The 22396-nt window shown below is 47.7% G+C and overlaps 1 protein-coding gene across 6 annotated transcripts in view; it reads right to left on the bottom strand.

Moving 5' to 3' along the window:
• Positions 1 to 2656: 2656 nt before the first annotated feature.
• Positions 2657 to 22396, bottom strand: part of Tfdp1 (transcription factor Dp-1) — a 45390-nt gene continuing 25650 nt past the window's right edge. For 2 of the 6 annotated variants that reach the window (XM_028766349.1, XM_028766348.1), the window contains 9 exons: positions 17054 to 17160; positions 12119 to 12240; positions 11043 to 11208; positions 10665 to 10808; positions 10321 to 10389; positions 9071 to 9222; positions 8436 to 8602; positions 7545 to 7623; positions 2660 to 3978 (listed from right to left, as the gene is read on the bottom strand). In XM_028766349.1, coding sequence (XP_028622182.1) covers positions 3831 to 3978; positions 7545 to 7623; positions 8436 to 8602; positions 9071 to 9222; positions 10321 to 10389; positions 10665 to 10808; positions 11043 to 11208; positions 12119 to 12240; positions 17054 to 17160 — 1154 coding nt within the window. In that variant the 3' untranslated portion in view covers positions 2660 to 3830. Of the gene's footprint in view, positions 3979 to 7544; positions 7624 to 8435; positions 8603 to 9070; positions 9223 to 10320; positions 10390 to 10664; positions 10809 to 11042; positions 11209 to 11423; positions 11527 to 12118; positions 12241 to 17053; positions 17161 to 22396 lie in introns of those variants that run through there. The other 4 variants (XM_028766352.1, XM_028766350.1, XM_028766353.1 and 1 more) reach the window with 3 other exon arrangements.

Genomic DNA, 22396 nt, shown 5'->3' with positions numbered 1-22396 from the left:
TCCATCTATCCACATTTCTTTACTTGCATATATCCTCCAGTACCCGAGGGGTGCTGCCAAGGCACCCAGCCTTGTGAACTAAGCAGCCTCTGGGTTTTCAGCACCCTAGCACACAGGCAGCCTCTAGTAGAAACTGACTACCCAGTCCTCCTTGTGTGAGTCAGCTTGGTCGACCGTTTATGCTCCTTCTATGGGTCTGGTTCTGCTGGAGAACCCTGACAGCTACACAAGTAACCAATGCGCGTTGCACCTCGTTTCCTTATTATTCCCGAAAGTATTTGAGTGGATCCCTTTGGATTTCTGATACGTAAGATTGTAGCTACAAATGGAGATCCTTTTACTTCTCAACCATGAATGGCTTTCATTTCTTCTTACCTGATTTCCTGGCTAGAATTTCTAGTAGTATGTTGACTAGACCTCAGATCACCAGGCATCATGCTCAGTGCCTGTTCATTTATGACCTTGTTAGGTTTTTTTTTTCTCCTCTTCCTCATTTGCTGACTGCCAGAAAGCGCTGAATTTTGTAAACTGAGTTTTCCTTATCAGAGATGATCAGATTAAGTGATCTGGAGGAGGTGAGTCTGCGGGTTTGAGTTAAGTGTGAAGGAAACTATGGAGTCAGCAAAGCTGTAATACCAGTGACTTCTTGTTGTTGTGTTTACAGCGGTCTGTGTCCTTCATTTTGGTTCCCGGCCACTGCTCAGTCTTCTTAATCTGATGGGCTGTCGTGAGCACTGACTACCGACCAGACACAGGAGGGACAAACCCTCTCATCTTTGAATTGAGGATGACTTCATTTCTCTCCTTTAAAAAAATTTTTTTTTTTTAGGAGAGGGGAGTCTGAATCGAAGCACAGTCTTAACTCTGTGGGCTAGCCTACTATATGAAATTGAAAATCAGTTTTTAAAGTCTTTAAAACTTAATATTATACATGTAGATGTACTGGGGGAGAATACTCGTGGTCGGAAGACAACTCCTGTCAGTTCTCTACATAGATCCCAGGGACTGAACTCAGGTCGCCAAGCTCACGCAAGTACATTGCAGTCTAAGGCACCTCGCCTGCCTAACAGGATTCTTTTTCCGGCCCCGACATAGTATTATTATTTGGGAATTTTGTCCAATGCACCTGAGCACACATGCTTCCCATAAAATACACCAAATCTAATTTGTATTGCCCATATACTCACTGGAGCATGGTCAAACTCCCATTAGCTAGTTCTTAGAAAACTATGCCTGCCCCCCCCCCCCCGACACACACACACGCCCCCATCCCAGCGGAAGCCATCAACTGTGAAGAGCTACACTTCAGCATCCCTCTCAGTTTTAAAGGACACTTTCCAATAGTTTCCCTGACAGGATTCTTGATGAATGCCCCCTCACCCCTCGCTCTTTCTAGTGTTTGGGCTTATCTCGTGGCCCTGCAGATGACAACTCTGGATGCTAAGTGCACACATGTGGCTTTTCCCTCTTTTGCTTTCAACAATTCCTTTCAGAGGCCTAGTGAAAAATGTGCCGAGTACATATCCGCGTTTACTCGGAATTCTTTTCTGTGATGCGTAGTCAGGTGGCCTTTCCTTGCGTGGTGAGTCTTCAGTGGCTATCCTTCCACGCCCTCTGCTCTTTCTCCTCTGCAGATGAGGGTGTTTGTGCCACATTCCTCAGATCTTGTTCTCCTCAGACTCCAGAACTGTTGTCAAATCTGTCAGTTAGGTCTCACACTGTGTATTTCTTTCTGTCCACTTCTGTTCAGGACTTCTGACTGAAGGTTTCTCTTGACCGCTGCCTCCATGGTTTGTGAACCACTCTCCTGACACCTTCCCTCAGTTCTTTGAGCATCTCTGAGGTGACTATTTACGATCTTGTGTGGGATGTCAGTAACCACTCTCAGGGTGTCTGTTGATTTACCTCTTCTGTAAATGGAACACTTTTCGTTTTCTTCATGTCCTCTGTTGAAGACAGGACATTTAAATTTGCTCACAGTGGCCAGAAAAGTGAGTCCTATTTCCCAAGGTTTATTGCTGTTCCTGTTCTTATAGTTGCACGCTATCTGCATTTGGATGGATCAGCCTGAAACGGCACCTATGGGCCCTTTCAAGTCTCTTCTGTGCCTTTTCTTGAGCATGCCCAATAACCTTCCCAAACTGAAAGCCATTTTTTAATGTCTGAGTTTTCAATGTCTGGATTCCCAAAGGGGAAGAGAAAAATGGAGGGAAGGGTTGAGAAAGAAGATGCCAATCTAGTCGAAATCTAGTGATGTGGAAGCCATGGCCCAGCTTCAATGTTTGGCACCTATCTCAGACAGTCCTTAAGTAGCTACGTCTGGCAGGTTCTACCAGTACAGCTGTCAAGGAGCAAAGAGACTACTTGGTCTCCCACTCCTTGTTTTTCCAGAATGCTCAGTGTTATAGGTTTCCTGAAAGTCAAACCTACTAAGTGTGCCTCAACTTTCAGGACAGAGGGAAAAGGTCAAAGAACTAGCTTCTGTACTTGGGGGCACATATGCCCCCACTTCTGCTTCACCCTCCCTTCCCACGTCCTGCCCAGTCAAGGACTATCAGACATTCGAGGACTCTGCTCCTGGGCCGGCAACCGGCTTTCAACTTAGGGCAATCCAGAGTACCTGTGAGTACAGTCCTGAGTTACAGAAACACAGAGCTTGTTTAAAATGCCCATGCGCGTTTTATTAATAAAAACTAACAGTGCTTAGTTAAACAAGTCAAACAATTAAAGTCTCTTTATATTCCATAAAATATTACAGAAAAGTTTATTTGTGTTTCAATAAAAAGACCATCATTTTAGAACAGGCAGCTAAGGGCAACTGTGCAGTTAACGGTTTCTTGTGAATAAATTTTAAGAGACTATTGCCTGTCCTTAAATTCCTTTTTCTTTTTATAAAAAAAGAACTATTAAAAATGATTGACAAATTTTGAGTTAAAAAACTGTTAAAACATTCTCTATGTTTAATTTCAACTTTATAATAGATTACAGGAAGATGCTTATGAAACAAATACAACATTTGTTTCAGTACACGTCTTTAAATGATAGACTTATAAGTGTGTAAACAACTATATAATAAAAAGTTTCCAAACGTAGCCTGTAAGAAATCAGGCAAATTTACCATAAGCAAACTTTCTAGACAATTTCCATAGCTGCACCAGCGTGGCAGTAAACTTCTTCCAAACAAAACAAAACAAACAAACAAGAAAATCTACTTCGCACTTTGTTGCTGCAATAGAGAAAAGGTGTACAGACTTGATGGGCTTCCAACAGTCAATATAATTTAAGGAAAAATAGTGATAATAAGACGTATGGCGCTTAATGTTTAATAGCAGAGCTTTGCTATTGGCTTGGTTCTTTGGACACTGCATGATTTAACAAATGGAAAACTTCATCCTAAAGCCGGGCTGTCCACCACCTGGGCGCTGGACAGCGGGGGCAGGGCAGCACTTTATCACTGTCACCGGTGTGGGCACACAACAGTTTCCTCAGCAAACCCAGCAACAACTGTTGAGGGGCAAAATAAGCTTCAAACTCAGAATAGAAAGAAAAAAAGAAAAGGGAAAAAAAAAGAAAGAAAAGAGAGAGAAACCATAAAATCCTAAAAGGTAGATACAGGCTCTGCATTAGCACGCTGGCTTCACACCATCTCTGCAGCTAGGCTCAAACTGCCGCACACTCCTTACTTGGAGCTGCACATCTAACTCCAGAACTCGCGGGTATCTTCTTGGGAGTAGGCCAAAAAGAACAGAAAGCCCCACTTTAAGTTTCTCTTCTCTATACATGTTTTTCCTGAAGCTGATTTGAAGGGGAGGGGCCTACGGGCCGAGCGATCAATCCTCCTCGTCGTTCTCATTAAAGTCATCGTCGTCGTCATCGTCCTCCCCGACGTAGGACACAGGGGTCTCGACCCTGGAGCCGCTGTACTGAGACCCATTGGAGCTCGTGGCCAGCATCCCGTCCGCACCATTGCTCAAGTCACTGCAAAGACAGGCCAGTCAGTGGAGAAGCCTGTCTGTCCAGCCCAAGAACCACTGGGCAGGACACTAAGGGGTGGTTTGCCTTTTTCTTTTTAATTACACAGAAAAAAAAAAAAGTTCACCATCTGAAATATTAAAACCATAACCTGTAATGAGCTTTACTCTGCTCGGACTATTCTGAGACCAACCCTTTAAAAACCTGGTACAGCATAGTGTCTGGTCACCAGGACTCATGTGAGATTCCTGAGATACAAAGGTAGTGGGCCACGGGAAAAAATGAGTTGGGACATCAAAAAACACACGCGCGTGCAACTAGGCCACCATGGATCAGCACACACATACCTTCCCATCCCTAGTCTCTGTCACTTGCACATTCTATAACAACATGGGCCAGAACCTGGAACTACCAAGCAGCATCCTTGCTTGTTTGTCTGTTTGTTTGTTTTGTTTTTCCAGACAGGGTTTCTCTGTGTAGCCCTGGCTGTCCTGGAACTCACTCTGTAGACCAGGCTGGCCTCGAACTCAGAAATCTGCCTGCCTCTGCCTCCCAAGTGCTGGGATTAAAGGTGTGCACCACCACTGCCCGGCTTCTAAGTGGCATCCTTAAATACTATTTATCACAAGCTAGGCTGATGGCACACTCCCAGCATTCAGGACCTGTCAGTTAATGTAAAGCCACAATCAGACATCGTAATGCTTTAGTGGCACTTATCAGCACTGCACAGTAACACTACCAAGTACTGGGCTTTCCAATGGGACAGCTACATCCGGAAAATCACCATAGCAAAGCTACCGGGAGACTGGGAAGAGCACAGTGGAGGCCCCAGCTGCTCCCCAGCTGCTCTTGTGACTGTTCTGTAACCATGAGCCTCTACATACTGTGTGCCAAACACAGCACCAACGCTGTTATTCCCCAAAGACGTCAGCAGCCTCATCAGTGTGAGAGGCGGGAAGTCAGGAAAGTTTATTCCATAAAAAGAACCACTTGTGGTCAGCCAAGTGGCTCAACGGGTAAAGACACTGCTCCCAAACCCGGAAACCTAGGACTCTGACCCCCAGGACCACACCAAAGTAAGAGGAAGTAACTCCACACATTCTTTTGATCTTCACATACACCCATTATATGTGTGGGCCGAGAGCACGCACACACACACACACGCACGCACGCACGCACGCACACACACACACACACACACACACACACAAAATTTAAAAACAATTAAGGAGAAAATATTTTAAAATATACTCTACTTTAAAAAACAAAACAAAAAGCCCTATAAGCACATTCACATTCAGCTCAGACTTCAGAAGAAGAGAAGAGCTGATCTCTGAGAGAGCCGGCACACAGCACAGGACGCTCACAGGCTGCCTGTCTTCAACCCTCGAGGGCACATGGGTCACTCAGTCACCACCGGCCCTTGGTGTTCACATGAGGGCATTCACTTACACTATGGCCCCAAATGAACCCAGCAACATCTACAGTTATTAACTTAAAACAACTCTAAAATTTAAATTTCTATCGTACTAACAGTTAACCTTAACTAGACTGTATCTATCAACATCGTCCATATTCACTGTAAAGACTACCTTAGGCCTATTTCTAAAGCATACTACTCACCTTCTGAAACTGCCAGACCAACTGTCAGCTATTATGTTTTTGTTTTTAAATAGTAGATAAAGGTCCTCCAATAACACAGAGAATAAAAAGATGCAATAAAATACAAAGCACAGGGCAGGGGAGGCGGCTTAGTCACTGCAGTGCCCTGTACCATGAGGATCTGAATTTAGATCATGAGCACCCACGTAAGTCAGACGTGGTGATGCCAGAGAGACGGCTGACAGGTAGATGGATTGGAGGTTAAGAGCAGTGGCTGTTTTTGCAGAGGACCTGGGTTCAATTCCCAGCACTGATATGACAGCTCACAAGTCTGTAACTCCAGTTTCAAGGACCTAACACCCTCTTATGACTTCCACTGTTACCTGATACACACATGGTATGCGAACATATATGTAGACAAAATACAAATTCACTGTACAAATTTAAAGAATATATATTTTTAAAAGCTACAGTTGACAGTATCTTCCCATAACCTAGAACCAGGAAGCCAGAGGAAGCCTGTTCAGTGAGAAATACTGTTTTACATACATACACACACACCACCATGACCACCAACGCAAAACAAAAAACCAGAAAAGTTGAGAAGCTTTGGGCAACTGAAAGTTGCAGGAGGAGTTGCAGTTTTGTTCAGGGATGTGGGCCCTAAGAGGTCACCCACGTTCCAATAGATACCCTACACATATTGACAGCACTACACAGACAGAGACAGAGACAGAGACAGAGAGAGAGCGCGCTCATGCAGATATGTCAGGAGGAGGTGACAGTGAGAACAGGGAAAGTTGGAGGAGGGAATGAGGGTGAATTTGGTCACAGTACACAAGTGTGTGAATATTGAATAAAGCACTTTATAAAAATAAACTGCAGCCGGGCAGTGGTGGTGCACGCCTTTAATCCCAACACTTGGGGGGCAGAGGCAGGCAGATTTCTGAGTTCAAGGCCAGCCTGGTCTACAGAGTGAGTTCCAGGACAGCCAGGGCTACACAGAGAAACCCTGTCTCGAAAAACCAAAATAAACAAACAAACAAATAAACTGTAAAGGAGACTGAGGCAAGGGGATGCCAAGGCCTGGCTGGTTGCCAAGTGAAACTGTCTTAAAAAATAAAAAAGGGTAAGTAACAACACTTGCTAGGCTGACCTGATGACCTGACCAGAGTTCGATTCTAGGGCCCACACACACATGCTCTGAACTCCACACAGGTACAACACGTGTATGCCCACACTCACATCCTCTGAACTCCACACAGGTATAACACATGTATGCCCACACTCACATCATACATGTAACAGATTTTAAAAACTGGGCAAAAGCACCTGCCACACAGAGACCAAAGTTCGATCCTGGGAACCTTGTAAAGGTGGGAGAGAGCCGCACGCACACACACACACGCGAATGCATGCATGCACACACACACACGCGAATGCATGCATGCACACACACACACACGGATGCATGCGTGCACACACACACACGCGGATGCATGCATGCATGCCTCTTCTGACCTCCACCCTTGCCCCACATACATCACACACAAATAGTAACAATAAATAAAATAAAAGGCTTCTACAAAGCAAGTGCCAGGACTGTCTGGGCTACACACAGAAACCCTGTCTCAAAAAAACAAAAAAGACAAAAAACAACAAAACAAAAAAAACAAAACAAACAAAAACAAAAAACAACAACAAAACAAACCAACCCCCCCAAAAAATCCCTTGTCACTTTCCCTGCCAACAGTAGAACACAGGTAGATTTGCGCCCACCTTATACGTTTTAAAAATTACTTAATTGGTGGCGGTATGTGTGTGTGTGTTGTGTGTGTTGAGGTGCAGTGAGGTCATTTCATGGGGGACAAGCACCGTGTTCCCTTGCCTGGGCAGAGAGTCACCTGGGCCAAGCTCAGTCCAGCCTATCTGAAACGCAGTAGGGCTGCCCCACCCCCAGCTGTTGTCACCTGGCAGAAAGCCTTGTGCCATTGGATGTAGAACCTGTTGTCGTGACGAATACTCCGCCAATGGATCCCTGAGCCATTTCTGAAGAGAGACAGAAGCAGATAGTAATAAACTGAGTAGTCAGGTGTGGTGGCACCTGCCTCTTAACCCCAACACTTGTGAGGCAGATCTCTGAGCTCTGGGCCGGCCAGAGGCAGAGACCAGACAAAACTCCTGAGACCCAGTATGTGAGAAGCAAGCCTGCATGACCAGACACAGTTTGGGAAACTCTGCAGATACCCTGCCAACTTGCTTTCCCTGCCCATGTGAGAACCAGGGATGGCTGGTTCCCAGGCAGTATGCGTGTCCCTTTGGGAGGTTCCCCGTGCTGCTCCGTGTGCCCATAGCACCAGAGAGTAGAGACAGGGACTAAGAGTATGAATATACAGAGAACCACCTTCCACCTCAGACTCATGCAGAGTCCAGACCAGGTCCCAGGCCTGCATTTGGTGCAGGAAGGCTAGAACAGGCAATGCCTTACACAGGATAGGACAGATGTTCATGCAGTCTAGGACAGCCTCAGAAAGCAAGCACACATCATGCACTTTTGACCGTTGAACAGGAGTTTTCACAAGGCCAGCATGACCTGATGATTCAGCAAAGTCACCGAAGTAGAAGCCCAGGAAACTGACAGCCCTGCCACACACTGTCCTTGCTGCTGGGTTATAAAGACCAACCCAGGCCTGTCACCTCAGTAGACAGATCCTCCCTCCATGACACTTTCATCATGAAAACTACAAGTGCCACTCATGGGGCCCAACAACCAAGGAACTGATGTTCAGCTTGACCCCAGCAGACACCCAGGCACTAGGATGTACCGGACACAGCATGGCCGGTCACAGGGCACAACTGACCTGTCACGTATGGTTCTAGAGCTTTTGGTACCAAACTCCTCGCCACCTTGAGGTCTTCAGCAGAGCAGTTGCCCGACTCCAGCCCGCATGCCATGCCCATGCGCTTGAGTACCTCAATGTCGTCGTGGATCTCAAACGTGTTGTCAAAGTTAAACAGATACTCGAACCTGTTGGGGAAAGGCACTGTGAGGATTATGCGACTTCCAAGAGAAGGCAGGAAGTCCTGTGGGTGGGAACCAGGCAGCTGCTCCCCCCGCCCCTACACACACCCTCCACCCCAGATCCTATAACTGAATTTCTCTAAAACAGTTCAAACTAGGGAATGAAAGACATGTCACTGCATAATTCCACAGCCTGTCTTGCTCTAGGCACTGCCCTGGTCCAGGACACAACGCTGCCTGCACATGGCACGTGTTCTAGGACTGCCAGAGACCACAACTGCTGTTCAGCCCGACCCCAGCAGACATTCAGGCACTAGGGATGTGCCGGACCACAGCATGGCCAGTCACAGGGCAGAACTGACCTGTCTGTCACGTATGGTTCTAGAGCTAAATAGCCGTAAGACTGAACCCTGATAGCAAAGTATCTGTTTCTTCCCCTGAGGAGCCACACTTAGGAGCCCACTAAGGACGAACTTGTCATTGGAGATGCTGCAGTCGATGACTGTCTTCCTGCTGGTGTTGACAATGATGAAGGGCAGGTGGATGACAGAGTTGGGCGGAGGTGGCCTGCGGGCCTGTTGCTCGGCTTGGCGATTTCTCTGCACCAAGTTCTTGAAGGCAATTTGCTGCAAAAGACCACCACAGCCCCCCAGTAAATGTCAATATCAGTAACATGATTCCCTCCCTTCCTGCAGATGACAGTGAGATCCTGGGTGTTAAGAGATTGACCTGTAGCAGCCTGTGACATCTGCTCACAGCCTACAGGGGACAAGGAGCACAGGAAAGCAGTCACACAAATGACCTGCTAGGACGCTCGGTCCTGAGCTAATCCTTGTAGCAGTTCTGCAGGGATGAACCCAGAGCCAATGGACCGTGCCTGAGTCCACACAGACACAAGACTCTCTGATCTAAGTCTGCCAACCACACTCCTCCCTCCCTACAGTGGAGGTGTTCTCCTGAAGACACATGTGCATACAGAGTAGGAGGCCCCTCATCTCCATAAGGAGACAGGCTACGACAGTTTAAAAAAAAAAAAAAAAAAAAACTCGACCAAGGTAAGTGAGGGCAGGAAACAAGGAGTGGGCTGGCCCACTACCTACCCAGCTTACTTTTCCTTCTGGAGCCAGGATCTCTATTTCCCAGATCGTGGTACCCTGAATGGGCCCAACCATGCCACCTTTAGGCTGAGCACACAAGGGAGAGCATGTTACCAAGCACTAGGTCCTGACACCACTCCTTCATCACTCACATCATATTTTAGGCAGTTACCAAGGCCTTGGGAGGGGCCAGGATAATGCTGGGATCTCCAGCTCTGACCACTGGGCGCCCTGAATACTATGATCATTTCAGGCTGGTGGCCAGTCACCCCATGACCAGAACCATCGCTATGCCTTCTGGAAGGTTCTGGAACATCTCAGTCAGCTCTGCCATAAGCCCTGTACACACTATCTTCACTGAATCCCTGGTCTCTTACAAGAGAAGTTCAAGTCCCAGGGCCACTTGACATGAACATGGACAACAACCTTAACCGCCATGCTTTCCCTGTGCAGTAACTGTGAAGACCAACATCTACAGAGTTCACGACAAGCCTGGTGCAGGCTTAAGATTCCCTTGATGTCACGCCAAGGAGCTTACAGCACATAGTCAAGCCTTTTTGAGAACAAGGCCTGTGTGGCTAACAGACGGTTTCCAGGGGAAGGTGGGGGAGCTCAGAAAGGCCATACCTGCAGGATGAGCTCCTGGAGCTGTGACTGCTTCTGTTTGATCCTTTCCAGCCTCCGCTGCCTTTCCACCTGCAGACAGTGAGGAGGGGTACCCATCAGCATGCGTACTGACAAACCCATTCTGCCAGGCCCACAGACTCTTTCACCAAGAGTGCAGACACAGCCGAAGCTCTAGATGAAGGCCAGTGTTCCTGTAACCTCAACAGCATACTGATCCTCTCCTTCCTTTCGCATGTGCGCGCACACACACAGTCAGGGACTACCAAATGCAAAGAGGCCCTCCTTACATCCACTCAGCCTGCTCAAGTGACCAAGGAGAGCAGAAGCCTGCTTAGGCATTGCACCTCTAAGTTCTGGCACTCCTGAGCTGAGTTGGTGGGCAGGCCGATCCATTTGATCTCCTTCTTCTCCTTGGAGATAATGTTCATGGCCATTAGCACATTTAAGGCATCGTAGACACGCCGCCGGATGTTCTTCTGGTCATAAGCCTAGAAGACAGAGTGACATTCTTCTTGGTGATCCAATGACTTGGAAATTCTCACCTGAGGTTTATACCACAAGCATGTCCCAAGGGGATGCTCCTGGCCCTGCAAACGACCTGCTTCATGCCTTACAGCTTATACCGAGGGTTTTCTGGCACCCATCACTGTCTCAAATTGACAAGCTGAGCCATGCTATACGAGTGGCCTGCAATTCAAGCCCCGAGTACTGTCAGCACTTACTGATTCGTTTGGTAGGATGTGGTTGTCAGCAGCGCTGAACTCTGCAACCAGCTCGTCAGCCACCTCATTGTAGGAAGTCGTCCCTTTCCTCTGCACCTTCTCACACACCTTCATGGAGAAATGTCGCAGGCCCTTGCCATTCTTCTCACCTTTCCTGTTCCGCTTCCTTTCAAATACCAGAAAAACAGACACTGTTAGTAGTCGTGGGAGCCAGATGTGAATCAAGACACTTTCAGGGAAAAGGCCTAAGGCTGCAGAGGCCCATTTTCCCCACAGCCCCACCACAGGCAGCAGGGACTCCGCCCTAATACATCAAGGCCATTGGCAAGTATCAGTGTTTCTCAGGTCAGAAAAGAACATGTATGAGGCCAGTTCACACACCTGTGCCTTTAAATGTCAGGGAAGATGGACAGACATCCGAAGGGCAGAAATCAGCATGGGTCTGATCCGGACCACACACTAGGCACCACTGTTCTAAAGGCGTCTGCTGGCATCAGAGCACGGCACATTTTAGTGTAAACTTAGGGATTTTCAGGGCTAATTTTGGCAAGCTACCATGACATAAGGCAAATGCTTAGACTGAAGGACATGTGTCAGAAGGAAACCATGGTGGTGCAAGCTTCAGGCCAGGAGGCCACCAAACGTGTCACCATCACTAAATCACACCAGGAACAGAGTCATTAGATTCCTCTGGAGAGTTTTGGGCCAGAGAATTTAAATTGAAGCAAGAGAGACATGGTTTCACAACAGTGTGTTTTTAAAAAGTGACACACTGGTGATCTTTAAAGAGAATCACTTCACATCCACATCTGCTACTAGCTCAGTGGCAGTACAGCCTGGAGGGACCATGAGCACGACGGAGCCCTGATGTCAGACCTGGTGAGAGCAGACCTTCTGACACTTTCTACACATTTGTGTCTTATTAGTGGACAGTGTTCTCTCTGTGGCCCAGTCAGGTGAGATGGGATCTTTGAACTCTCTCTGCTCAGGTACCCCTACTACAGACCACATGACACATGGCCAGAGGAAAAAGGGGACATTCTCAGCAGCTGCCACCCTAGGGTGGGGGTGCTCACCCGGCAGACCAAGGTGAGGAGTCGGACGTCTGGTTCTGGGACACAAAGTGAGTGTTGGGAGTGTGTGGGCTTCCTACCACAATAGTGTTGGACGCTGCAGGTCTCTGAGGCGTGCCAATCACCTACAGTCAAAGAAGAATTCAGAGCAATCAGACATGTCTCCATCACAGTGCTGCCATGTGCCACTGCTTCCTTCTGCAGCCACTGAGGTGCCCTGTCAGCCGCAGCGAGAAGACAGCAGAGAAGCATGCGCCCGACGCAGCGGCATCGAGAGCAGTGGCAGTGTCACTGCAGCTGCTCAGCAGGTGGCACTACCCCACGCAGCTCAGACACCCCGACATCTGAAAGCACCCAAGTCTCAACCAGGCGGGCAAACCGAGAAGACAGCAGGCCACGGTGTAGGGGCTGGGAAGGACAAGGCAGGCCTCCCACGGCAAAGAACACTGAGTAGTACCCACACCAAGCCGGCAACTTACTGACAGCTACGATTAATAACAGGGCAGTAACACGTTTCTGGTTTATTCTCTCTTAACGAGCTAGACAAGGATAAACTGCCCCCCCTCCCAAAGTATGAAAGTTACAAAAACAACACAAAAATAACCCAAACTTCCAGAACTAATGTAACCCTGGGACAGACAGTAGGTACCTCTTCCAGCTCCCAAATGGCACCACCCTCTGTCCAAGTGGAAATGGAGCTTGAGTGTGCTGCCCGGGATACCTTTTTCTACTGTCTATGAGGGACCCCAGGATCCAAAGTTCATCAGGACAAGAAGAGGACAGGCGGCTCCATTGGGAGCACACAGCCAACAGCTCACCTGACCAGAGGCGGTGGCTCCTCGGAGTCAGGTTCTACCATAGAGCTGATGTGGAGACCACTCTTACAGCAATGTCTTTGATGTCCTTTGGGAAGAGGCCTGCTATTTTGGTTCCCTCAGTTAACACACAAACCTGTTCTTCTGGAGACAGACACTGTCTTGTTCTGACAACAATCTTGCCACATACATAACTCTAAGTCAAAAAGACCTCTGGTAAACCCCAACCTACAAAGTACTTCAGTGATCCAATTCTCCTTGGGAAATCCCTACCAGCACTGAACTGAGATACCTGGATCCGTAGCATCCCTCCTCCTTTGCCCAGGAAGGTGTGGTACACTTTGGGAGCGCTAGGCCACACGAGAAGTGCATCTTGGCTTACTCTCTCAGGCGGGACCAGGGAAGCCTCCCCATCCCCACAGACAACAAGACCTTCACCAGTACTGCTTGCCAGTCACACTCCTACACCCCAGACCAGCATGAGGCTGGCACAAGGTTCTGAAGCTCACGGGAGACCTCAGTCTATTCTGCAGCACGAGAACAACCACCCCTGAGAAGATGCACAGCAAGACTCAAGAATGGTCAGGAATACCTGCCTGCATCCTGCAGCTGTGCGTGTGCAGGAGGGCGCATGTGGCTGGCTTACCCACTGACCACAAGGAGGCTGCCAAATGACTGGATCTGAAGAAAACCAGCTTCAACTCTTCCATACAGCACTTCTGAAATGCTATGCCAAGGAGGGTTAGGTGGCCCCCAACATCAGGACACACAGAGACCCTGTGCACATTCAACCCTCAGGCACACACGTCTCTGTGGATCTGACAATAGAAAGAAGGAAAACTGTGCATATGCCTTTACCTTTGGTGAATGTCCCAGCCTCTGTACATGTATGCCCCGCCTTCACGCACAGCGTGGTTCACGCACAGCATGGTTGGCACGTGCTCAACCCTGTGTACCCATGGCTCTCTACACATGCTCTACCCTCTATGTGCACACACTGCTTAGACAAAGCTCCGGTTCTGTGTGCACACGCTGATGGAACAGGCTCAGCAGAAACAAAGTTCAACTGCAGCAGTGGGGGCCTTGGAGGCAAGAAAAGAAAACAAGAAACAAACCAAGGAAATATCAGCAAAGAGGGTGGGGAAAAGAGGAAAAAACATGGGGAGAGTCAGGTGCCCAGGCCTCAAGGAGACAGAAGAAAACCAGGCTGTAAAGTAGCAACTCCCTGCTGGCATGGCCAGATACAAAGACTGCAGACAAAGCCCTGAGGAACACAGCCATGCTGGCAGGAAGTGGGCCCTAGTCCATCTGCACCCTGACACTGGAAAAAGGACCATATTAGCCTTGGTGTACTCATGTTGCACCATCTGCATACATACGTATGCTGCATGCAGAAGCTCCCAGGGACACCGGTCCTTCAGAGACCACATGGCTACTTCTGCTAAGGTTCTCTGGTTGCTATCCCTCAGGACAATCCCTGCTTCACATGGAGAAAGAGGAGGCCAAGCAGAGTCTTTCCTGTGGTCACTACTGCTGGGACTGAGACTGGTTCAAATCCAGTCTTCTAGACCCAAAATTCCAGCAAGCCCTTACATGACTCTGCTGACTGGCACATGCTGAGTGAGGACTGACCACCACACATCTGGGAATCCAAGTGAGGCCAGCACTGAATCTCAGGACTGAGATCTGTCTCACCACCCAGAGCCCCTCTCTAGCTTTCAAGCAAATCTAGGAGTCCTGCTGATACGTCTTCACCTTGCTAAGGATAGAACACAGCCTCCCACATGAGGCAAGCATTCTGCCATCAAGCCACACCCAAACCCAGACCAAAAGGTCTTCCAAAACACTCTCCTCTCAAGCCACCCTAAGGATTCATTTTGCACTTTAATTTCAAATGATAAAAACTGTTTAGTCTTGTACCCTGCATCATTCTAGTTACATACAAAATAAAAAATTTAAAAGACAAAAGCAAACCACAAACTTAGAAAGGTTCAGGAAAGAGAACATGCAGGCAGGGTCCACACAGTGCAAACCAACAAGGCTGAAACCTCTGTGCTTAACAGAGACATCTCTGTGTCAAAACTTCCAATACTACACACCTAGACCCTCCCTTCCAATACTTCAGCACCTGCCCCGTCACACTTCGCACGCACACAGGCTTAGCTATCATCTCCTATGTTAGAGTCAGCCCAGCCATCTCCTCAGACCTTTGAGATATGAAAGAGTTAAAGGGTCACTTAGAACACGCCAGGCTGAGGACACAGCTTAGGAATACGCTGTCACCTAAAACGCACGAGGCCTGATGTTTATTCCTAGTACTACCAAAAAATAAACAAGGGACTCCAGCAGCATGGAAGCCCTGAGCACTGCTACAGTGCAAAGCATGAACGGTAATCAGCTCTCCTCCAAGTTCCATTCTACAGATGCTGACTTTCAGATCAATAAAGCTTACATCACTTATCAACTTTCCTCCCACCCACTGAGACACACATTTTGCAAAGACAACTTGTTCAAACTCTCAGTACAGGGCTAACAGTAAAAACAGTTTCTTCTCAATTGGCCCACCAGAGCCCAGGTCCACGACACAGGGTTGCAAGGTCCTTAGAATTCAAGACCAGCCTGATCTACACAAAATGATTTCCAAGCCAGCCAGTGGTACATGACACCTCATCTCAAACAAAACAAAACAAACAAATAAACATCATGAAGGACTTGAAAGATGGCTTGGTAGTTAAGAGCACTTGTCATCCTTGCCAAGGACCCAGGCTTGATTTTCAATACCCACACGGTGACTCACAAGCACCTACAACTCCAGTTCCAGGAGGTATGATGCCCTCTTCTGAACTCTGTGGGGACCCGGCACACATGCAGTACGCATATACAATGCAGGCATAACACTCAGACACAGAAAATTTTAAATGGAAAAAAATTAGAAACCAAGAAAACCCACAATGTCCATAGTCCACTGACAAAAGGAGGCGAGAATGTGAACGCTGCACCCCGCAACTGAGGCTGGAGCACGGGCGATCCGACACTGCTAACATGGTATGACCACTTTCTATGTAGAAAGCTCAGCTGCACTACAGAGATGCCTCAACAACGGGGCAAAAAGCCTAGCCTAGGACTCTCTTTGGGGATAAGAGACATCTAAGAACAGCCAGCAATGCCTGTGGAGACCCAGGAGGACGAGAGGGATAGCTAGGGACACTGTGAAATGCTGGAGAGGGTTTGGTGATAGTCATCTGTCATGAAGCCTAACTACCAAGTCCACTTCCCAGGGGACACATGATGAAGGAAAAGAAACTCCTGCAAGTTGCCCTCTGACCTCCACACAAGTGTTCACTTAATATATAAAAACAGAACAAAACATAAAATATATTCTAAAAACTGTTAAGATACAGAGTCCTAAGGCCCCATGATTACTTGACATGAGGCTGGTGGGTGTAAGACACTGTGGAAAAAGCAGCATGTGGGCAAGGAGGCCCGCACATCCTTAAGCCTCAGGCTTCCCCGGAGAAGCCAGAACATCTAGAGGTTGGGGGAGGGAAACCCAGAACAAAGTTCCTGGAAGAAAGACAAGAATCTGTTCACTACTAGGCAGCTGTGCTAAAACACCACTGACTGAAGCTCCAGCCACAGGTAAGCCCACCGCAGTCACACTGAGGGAGGCTGGAAGGCTCTAAGAAAGGGCATGGTGCTGGCCTCTTCCTGTGGCCATAGCTACACAGCCACACCCTTCCTCTAACCCTTCACAGCCAGGAGACAGTGGCTATAGAGAAAGGCCACAGAGCTGGCAACTGAAGCCACGGAGCAGGGCAGCTGCTCAGGTCTTGAACTGTCCATGCTCATCCACCAGGTTTCTGCCATGTGTACAGGGGCCTCAGATTGTCCCAGACATAGAAAGCACATTGAAGACAGTAAGACTGAACACCGTGTGTATAACAGAAGGTAGTGTACGTTTTCAGGAATCAGAATGCATCCTGAGAGGAAAGTCACTCCTACAAGCAACCTCCTCTACTCATCAACACGGTGGCCAGCATGGCCCACACCAGCATGGCCCACACCAGCATGGCCCACACCCAGCCCATCCACAGACCTGACACTCACGCTTCTTACCACTTACCACTTGCTGTGTGATATTGACATTGGACTGTCCGAAAGTTTTTGGCAAAAGCTGCTTTCCGAGTGTGTTCACTGTGGATGGGTGTACAGCTACAAGAGACACCACACCTGGAACACAACGACATGGGTTAAGAGTTAAACTGCTTCTCTGAGCTGAGGTTAGAAGAGGCAGTTCCAGGAAGATGGTGCGTCTATCAAGACTCTGACTTCCCTAGTTTTGATTTATAGACCTATGGCTCAGTCACAAATGTCCCAGCCCCAAACTTTGTCCTGAGTCCTTGAGTTCCCTCTCTGGGCACTGGTTAAGGAAGGTACTAGGTCTGGGGACCAGGGTCCACTCTATAGTAGGTATCGAACTTGCCACAGCACCTCCCCAGTGGCTGTCTGTCTATAAGATAAGATAGCCATTTCTTTGCTTTAATGTAGCAAAATAAAGTAGAACACCTAACGTGTTTACCTAACACAAAGACTGACACACAGAATCCCCAGGGAAGGCTGATTTTTCAGCTATAAAAGAAAAACCAGAACATGACCTGAAGCTAACTCTCACTTTAAGAAGTGTCTCAGTAAAAACATATTATAAAGACCTTTCAAAGGAAAATGCTTTTAAATACAGCTATATAGACACTATGAATTGCTAAAATCCAGAGAAAGATCCCAAAATGTTGCATTCATATTTTTGCAATTGTAAGCCACATCCTTACTATCTGCAGATTTAAGGCAGCAAATTATGAAACTATGAAACCTGGAATTTGCCTCACCCGACCTTAACCAAAGGACCCACAAGTAAGAGTTCCTACATGTTTTGCTTAATTCTTTTTGGTGTGCGCTACGGATGGAACCCAGAGCCTTGCTCATGCCAAGCAAGCGTACCATCTAAAGCCCAACGAAAGAGTGGTTTTAAGTAAATGGCCCCACTACCAAAGAAAAGTACAGGTTTAATGCAGTCCCTACCAAAACACTAACAGCATCCGGTATAGAGCTAGAAACGCAGTTGCTGCTAGGAACTCCAAACAGCTAAAGTATCCCTAAGCAGAAGGCAGAGCTAAAGGCATGGCCATGTAGTAACAAAGGACTACAACAGAAGACCGAGAGATAAATACAGACACTTGAGCTTTCAGCAACAACAACAACAACAAAAAGCCAAACTCTACACTACAGAAAAGGCAGCTCTTCAACGGTGCTGTGAAAACTGCATTTCGGTGTGCAAAGGAATGAAGCTAAATAATTCTTCACTAAATTAACTCATTGTATTAATGACCTTAATGTAAGACTTCAAGCTGTGACCCTGAGAGATGAACACAGGATAAAAGCTATTGGTGCAGGCAAAGGCTTCCTGAGAAGGAGTCTGACCACACAGGAAATCACCCTGAGATTGGATTACAGGAGACTTAGGTGTTTTTTCAGAGCAGACAATCACCAGGGAAGAGAAGGCTTACAAAACCAGAGAAAATCTTTGCCAGTTACTCATCTACCAGCAGATTAACATCACTATATAAAGGCCAAAAAAACAAACAAAAAACAAAAAAAACCAAAAACAGCAACACCAAAGAACAAATAAACCAATCAATAAACTGAGCAAACAGATCTCACAATTTTCAAAAGTAGAAATAACCAATTAATACGACTAATAATTAGTAATAACTGTTTAGCAACCTTAGCAAAGAAAAGTGAAAATCAAAACTGCATCGGGTTCCATCTGACCCATCTGAGTGGCCACTGCCAAGAAATCAAGAAGCAAATGCTGAAGGACATGGGGAAGCAAACTCATGAACTGCAGGGAGAGTGCAGCAGGTAGATAGCCACCACAGGGAATCAATGTGTGCGTGCATGTCTGTGAGTGCGCACACACACACACACACACACACACACACACACACACACACGCTTGGGAAAAATCAAGAGGCTAGGCAGGTGGCTCGGTGCTGACAGTACCTGCTGCTCTTGAAGAGGCCTGGGTTTGATTCCCAGCACCCAGAGTGACTCACAACTATCACACATAACTCCAGGGGGTCCAAGGCCTCTAGAGGCAAAGGACTCATAAGTGTTGCACATATGTACATGAACGCAAACATGCATACACATAAAAGTTTTAAAAGTTAACACTGGGAATATATTCCAGTGGAATAAATACACTGTGGACATACTAGGTAAGTGTATTTTCATCACATGTGCATTAAGAAAGAAAACACATGATGCCATAAGACACACTCAAATGGTAGAAAGTTACCACAGTAACAAGTCACCATACGCATTGCCTCTCAGCCATGTTGGCTACTGCTTTAGGGGCAAGACCAGCGAACACATCTCAGCAGAAATTCTACACTAACCAGTGTGGTGTCTACAGGCCGCATACTGCGTGCCGACAGACAGGACTCCAACCCCTGCTCTCCCCACACCCTCACTTCCTCTAACCCCAAGTAAATGACTATGCTTTCTCTACATAGTTTATTTGTTACAATTCTATGTAAGTGGGACCACACGGTATCTTTCTGTCTCTGGATTACAGTCTTAATGTAACAGCCTGCCTGTTCATCTCCACTGTGGCAAATGGCAAATCTCTGCTTTTTTAGAGGATTTAATTCCCCAGGTATTTTTTATCCATTCAGCCACTGACAGACACGAGTTGTTTCTGTACCTTGTGAGCAGGAGTACAATAGGTGGGTGTCCTCAACAATGACGTAACTCCTTTGAGAAGAGCTCACAAAGCACTGGATGGATCCTGTGGTGGCTCTGTTTCTGGTCTTCCTAACATGCACAAGGGCATGGTGTGTACTTATTAGTACTGGGAGGGACCTCTAACAAGCATCTCTACTGGTTTGATCTATCTATCTATCTATCTGTCTGTCTGTCTGTCTGTCTGTCTGTCTTTTTACTTCCTGTGTATAGGAGTTTTGCCTGCATGCCTGTGTACCACGTGTGTGCAATACCTGAGAAAGCCAGAAGAGGGCATCCAAGTCCCTGGACCTGGAGGTGTAGACATGTGGGTACTAAACAGCAACTTCTGCGATAGCAGTGATCCTATCTGTGGCGCCATCTCCAGCCCTACCCTTACCTTTACTAGAAGGTCCTACTGGGTGTGAGGGCATCTCTGAGGTTCCAGTCAGTAACAAAACCTCATTTGCCTCCTGTGTCTCCTTCAAAGCCTGACAGACACACGCACACACACACACGGGGGCGGGGGGGGGGGGGGGAAAAAACAAAAAAACCAAAAAAACAGCCACACACCGGTTTCCTACTTGCCCATCCCACCCTCAGGCTGAGGAAAATGGGCTCTTATCCACTGCCTGCCTTAGGGTAGGCTGGTGTGGCCAGCTGTCCTTCAGCATCTGGATCCTCCACCATCGCTCACACACTCTATCATTAGAAGCACAGAATAGAGATGCAGACACACAGACACAGACACACACACGACCCGGCTTCTGTAGGAACACTTCAACAAAGGCCCTCATCCCTTCCTCACACAAGGCTTACAGCTTCTGAAATGTCACTGTGGCACTAAAAAGGTAAATTTAAGTTAAAAACAAAATGTGAGGCCTCTCTTGATCCCAGGGGGGTTAGTATAAAAAGAGTCTCATTGGGTTGGAGGGGTAGCTCAGAGGATAAGAGCATTGGCTGCTCTTCCAGAGGTCCTGAGTTCAATTCCCAGCAACCACATGGAGGCTCACAACCATCTATGAGATCTGGCATCCTCTTCTGGCTGTGCAGGCAGAACATTGTATATATAATAAATCTTTTAAAAAGCGTGTGTGTGTGGGTGTCTCATCATCTCTTAAGCCCCTCTGCCTGAAAAGATCTCAGTGTAGCTACCACAAGGCCAGGGGAAAAAATACTCTGATCCATGTTTGGGCTGCAATTCACCATTCTCCACGGTAGCTAACATATGCCCAAGAACACACTAGTTTCTGACACACACCATCATTAAAATTTTTCTCTCACCATTAGTCTCATTCTGAGGCCACAGACACAATCCTGAAGCAGGAAGGACAGACAGACACACCGGGAACAGGTAAGGATGAGGAGCAGCAGGCACAGAACACATCTGGAGCACACAGCTCCCTGGAGTAGATAAGAAGCCAGGCTGCTCTGTACTACCACAGCCTACAGCAAGCGAGACACTGGAGATGCTCTGGGTTTGGATACCTTAGAGCATCAGGAAATGGGGTCAGACTATGTCCAAACGAGAGGCAGAGTTCTAGATCAGTGGTGAATAATGACAGGCAGTACACCATTCTCAGAAACTGTAGTGAAAGGTCTAAGAGCCCAGGAACTGAAATCACAGCAGAAACAATGACCATCACCCCAAAGATGACCCCAGCACACACACCAAGACTGGGAAGGGCCCCAAAGCTCAGCACATGTGCAAACTTTCACATGTGCTCTTGGGCACGCTGGTGGCACTCCAAGGAACACAAATCCCTCAGTTGCTAGGCCAGAGGAAGATGTACATGTGCTAGATTCCCCTGGGGAAAGAAACCAAGAAATGAGAAGCATCAGACATATTAGGAAGTTCAATGGCAGCAACTCTGGGCAGAGTTCCGGAAGGAGCCTCTGACAGTAAAGTCCTCCGGCAGAACCCTGTGGGCAATTCAGTCACAGAAGTAAGAGGACAGGCCCGGGTAGCAGAGAAATCTGAAAACCCAGTACCATCATATGCTGGCAAGGATGCGAGCAGCTGGACCCGCGCTGGCACAGACAGGAAGGAAGTGTAGTGAGGTAGCAGAGGGTGACCCAGGGCCCAATGTCTCCAAGACCAAGTCACCATCAGGAGCAGTGAGCACATGCGACACCGTGGCATGAGAGTCCACCAGGCACTGTGCTGCAGTAAGTCAGAAGCAGCCTGGACAGCGACACCAGGGAGCCTGCTGCACCACCTTACTGTTGCAACTGAGCTGGCAATGCAAAGCGTTATGGATTTGATGCATTGTTCTGGGGAAAGGGGTTCTGAGTCGCAAAGACTGTAAAGGTCAGGGTCACGTATCTGTCTGCTGAGGTCAGTTTGCCCACTACTCTCTGGCACACCAGTCTAGCCACTTCTGTAGACTTACACTTGGAAGACAGACAGACAATCTTGATGCTGGTAGGTCTCATGTAACCAGGTGAAGGTGTTACAAGCAAGCCAGAGGCTTCCAGTATTAAGTTCTCCCTGAGACATCAGCATCCACACCTGCCACGTAGCCTTTGGATTTGCCACCCACAACCAAAACCCCTCTTCATGTGCACACATGAAGATTTCCATCACCAATTCCCTGGAGGACTTTGACAGAACAGCAGAACTAAAAAACATCCCTCTGCAAGGGGAAGAGGACTTGGGTGGCCCTGAGCCTTCCATAGAGCTAGGAGA

This window comes from Grammomys surdaster, unplaced genomic scaffold (assembly GCF_004785775.1).
Source record: "Grammomys surdaster isolate TR1022 unplaced genomic scaffold, NIH_TR_1.0 167, whole genome shotgun sequence".
NCBI lineage: Eukaryota > Metazoa > Chordata > Mammalia > Rodentia > Muridae > Grammomys > Grammomys surdaster.
Note: the sequence above shows the minus strand (reverse complement) of the source record. Positions and strands in the feature narration are given on the sequence as shown.